Raw genomic sequence first — 3,087 nt, 5'->3', positions numbered from 1 at the left:
TTTGTTTCGTCATGTTGCTGCATTCTCAGTTTATCATTTTATGTTTGTATGCCTTTGCACTATGTTGAACTTGGTCTAGCGATGTCGTCTCTTCTCCACTTTTGTTCCTCTGGGGGGATCGTCCCCTCGAGAAGTGGCAGATGTTCGGTCGGGCCTTGTGGTAGTCTCTCTGGAGAACTTGTTTACATTTGTGCAGTAGTTTGATCTTAGGAAAACTGCATGGTTTCTTTAATGGAAATTGGAAGGAAGGCCCTTCTTCTATTAAAAAAAACTTCAGTCACCTGAAAACTTATTTTGGGTAAGTCAATTTTATCTATATCTATATCAATATAAAAAAATCCAAAGGGGCAGATCCAATTAATCTCGGCCATCAAATCATGTCAATCCAACGACCTAGACTGTTTCAATGTCGAACGCTCAACACGTTTAGCGTGCAATTAATTTTATGCCAAATATAGTGTTAATTACATAATAACACGCAAATAATATCCTACTTAATATCCGCATGCACTTAATATACTTTGAAATTAACGTGCATTGCACGTACACATTGACTAGTAAGTCATTAGATTAAGAGATTCAACTATGATCTTTATTTCTCCCTCTTTCTTTCTCTCCCAACGGTTCCTTCTTCCACAAAATCAACTTACCCAAATTACAAATTCAATCAAGTTACATATAGGTACTATGAAAAAACAGCCTATAGCACATGCAACCACACTATACAATCCATTCTCTCTCAAAATAAAAATAAAATAAAAAACACTATACAATCCATGCAACGAACGTCAGACGATGGTACGTAGTGTACTACACCTCGAGACGGGCCAGCTCGTCGGCGAACACCTTGCTGAACTCCGGCATGCTCTCTGGCTCCAGCGACAGCGCGAGCGTGAGGGCGCCGTCCTTGCCGGGCGCGTTCATCACGTACACGAAGCCGCTGTAGTACATGAGCGCGGGCCCCATGAACGCCGGCGCGCCCCACCCGAAGTCGGCGTCGGAGAGCGACATGCCCATCCAGCTGATGGCGCGCAGGTGCGCGCGCGAGATGCCGCTTCGTGGCAGGTTCATCACGTCCACGCCGTCCAGGTAGTCCACCAGAGACCGCGCATGGTCGTCCCCCTGGCTCGTCGCCGCGCGCGCGCGCCGAGCAGCAAAGTCCACCGGGTTAGACACCACCTCCCCGACGGTGGCCACGGTCGACGTCCGGATCACCGCATTCCCGAAGTAGCCCCGCGGGAGCGGCGGCGCCAGGCGCGGGCGCATGTCGATCATGGAGTAGAGCCGCGTCTCCGCGTCCAGCGGCAGGCCCCGCGCGCGGCACGCGCACTGCCACACCAGCGCCACCACGGCGCGGAACGTGGACGCGCCTGCGCACCGCGCCCTCAGCGCGCTCACCTGCTGCTTGCTCACCGTGATCAGGGCGCTCGCGTACGTGGACCCAGCGGTTGCCGCGTGCACCGGGGCTGGCTCCGGCTTGTACTCGGGGTGGTCGTACGGCACCGCGCGCTCTTGGCGCGCGGCGAGCAGCCTGTGGTCGAAGCTAGGCGGCACGGGCGCGTCATCTTTGGTGGAGCCGCGGGCGACGCTCGCCCAGGTCTCCACGAAGAGCGCCGCGCTCCGGGCGTCGACGACGGAGTGGTGCATCGCCAGGCCGAGCACGACACCGCCGCAGCGCAGGTACGTGACCTGCGCCAGCAGCAGGACGCACGGCGGGTTCGGTGCGGGCGTCGGGGGCACGAACAGGTCGCGCATCTCGCCGCACGGCACGAACTCGTTCATGAGGTCCTCGAGCGCGTAGTGATCCGAGCGCGCGGTGACGAAGACCGCGCCCTCGCCGGTGCAGTCGATCTGGACACGCCCGGCGCCGTCCAGCCCGAGGCGGCCGGCCAGCGGGTAGAACGCCACCAGAGCCCTGGCGAGGCTGTCCTTGACGGCGTCGGCCGCGAAGAAGCCCGCATGCTCGCCGTTCGGCCGGTAGAAGTAGACCGTGGGCGTGTAGCCCCGGCGCGCAGCCAGGTCCAGGTTGGACAGCCAGACAGCGCCCCCCGGCGTTGCCTCCACCGGGACGACCATCTCCGTCGACAACACCTGGACGGCTGCCATTGTGTGCCTCGTGTACGTACGTGTCTCTTGCTCTCTTTTGTGCTGCTGTACGTGCTTGGGACTTGCGAGTGCTCTACTGCTGTGCGTGGACGTGGATGGTTTATATAGGCAGAGCATCAGCTGTGCAGTAAAGGCGGTGGAGAGGCAGCAGGGAGCTCAGTGGGAGACCGAATAAAGCGAAGTCGTCACACGTAAAATTTGGCCCGTTTGGGCAAGACCTATCGCGTGTCCATATTCTTATTGACCCACTTTGGTAAATGCGCAGACCATATGCTTTTTTACGGTTCTCCTTTCATAAACGCGCACACCTGATTCACCTTCCAACACTTCGACGAAATTTCTCCTTTTGTTACAGTTGCAAACAACCAGACCATCTGAGCTCTTATGAATCACGCCACATGGACGGTTCAATGGAATTCGGCTTAATTCTTAGCTCTCCGACCAAATTCTGCAAGATCTGCCGGAGACATATCTCAACATGTTCTCCGACGTTGCTAGACACAATGCCGGGGCAAGGGCTAAGTGGGGAGAACGCCGGTCTGATGCCCCCTTTTCCCTAAGATTTTAGGGCACCCTCTAGAAACACCTCTCTAACCAAAAAGTGGTTTTATAATCCCGAGCTCAAATGCTCCTGCATGAGCAATAAAATTAAAAAAAAACTGAACTTATTTGGCAACAAACACTGCTTAGTTTTTTGCCTGCGTGTAAAATTTCGTGATGACATAAAATTTGTCAATGTCTGGACGAAAATAACTAAATCAGTTCTCCAAAATGCCGTCAAAAATATATTTTTTGGACTATCAATTTTATTATTTTTGGTCCAGACCTGCATGGATGTGATTGGGTCATTGTGTGCCTCGTGTAAGTACGTGTCTCTTGTGCTACTGTACGCGCTTGGGACTTGCGATGCGTGGACGTGGATGTTGTTGTGTCTCTGAGCTCTTTGAATGGTTTATATATAGACAGAAGCTCAGCTATGCA

The 3,087-nt window shown here is 53.8% G+C and overlaps 1 protein-coding gene across 1 annotated transcript; it reads right to left on the bottom strand.

Annotated features, from left to right (window-relative positions):
* Nucleotides 1-598: 598 nt before the first annotated feature.
* Nucleotides 599-2,162, bottom strand: LOC125522312 (hydroxycinnamoyltransferase 4-like). Its single transcript, XM_048687381.1, has one exon. It carries the CDS (start codon nucleotides 2,104-2,106, stop codon nucleotides 811-813), a length of 1,296 nt encoding a protein of 431 aa, XP_048543338.1. The 5' UTR covers nucleotides 2,107-2,162; the 3' UTR covers nucleotides 599-810.
* Nucleotides 2,163-3,087: the final 925 nt, after the last annotated feature.

The sequence above is a fragment of the Triticum urartu genome, chromosome 7, assembly GCF_003073215.2.
Source record: "Triticum urartu cultivar G1812 chromosome 7, Tu2.1, whole genome shotgun sequence".
NCBI lineage: Eukaryota > Viridiplantae > Streptophyta > Magnoliopsida > Poales > Poaceae > Triticum > Triticum urartu.
This window is presented reverse-complemented; position numbering and strand designations above follow the sequence as displayed.

Coding starts and splice junctions, on each gene's coding strand:
- LOC125522312 (XM_048687381.1), bottom strand. CDS start 2,106: ATGGCAGCCGTCCAGGTGTTGTCGACGGAGATGGTCGTCCCGGTGGAG.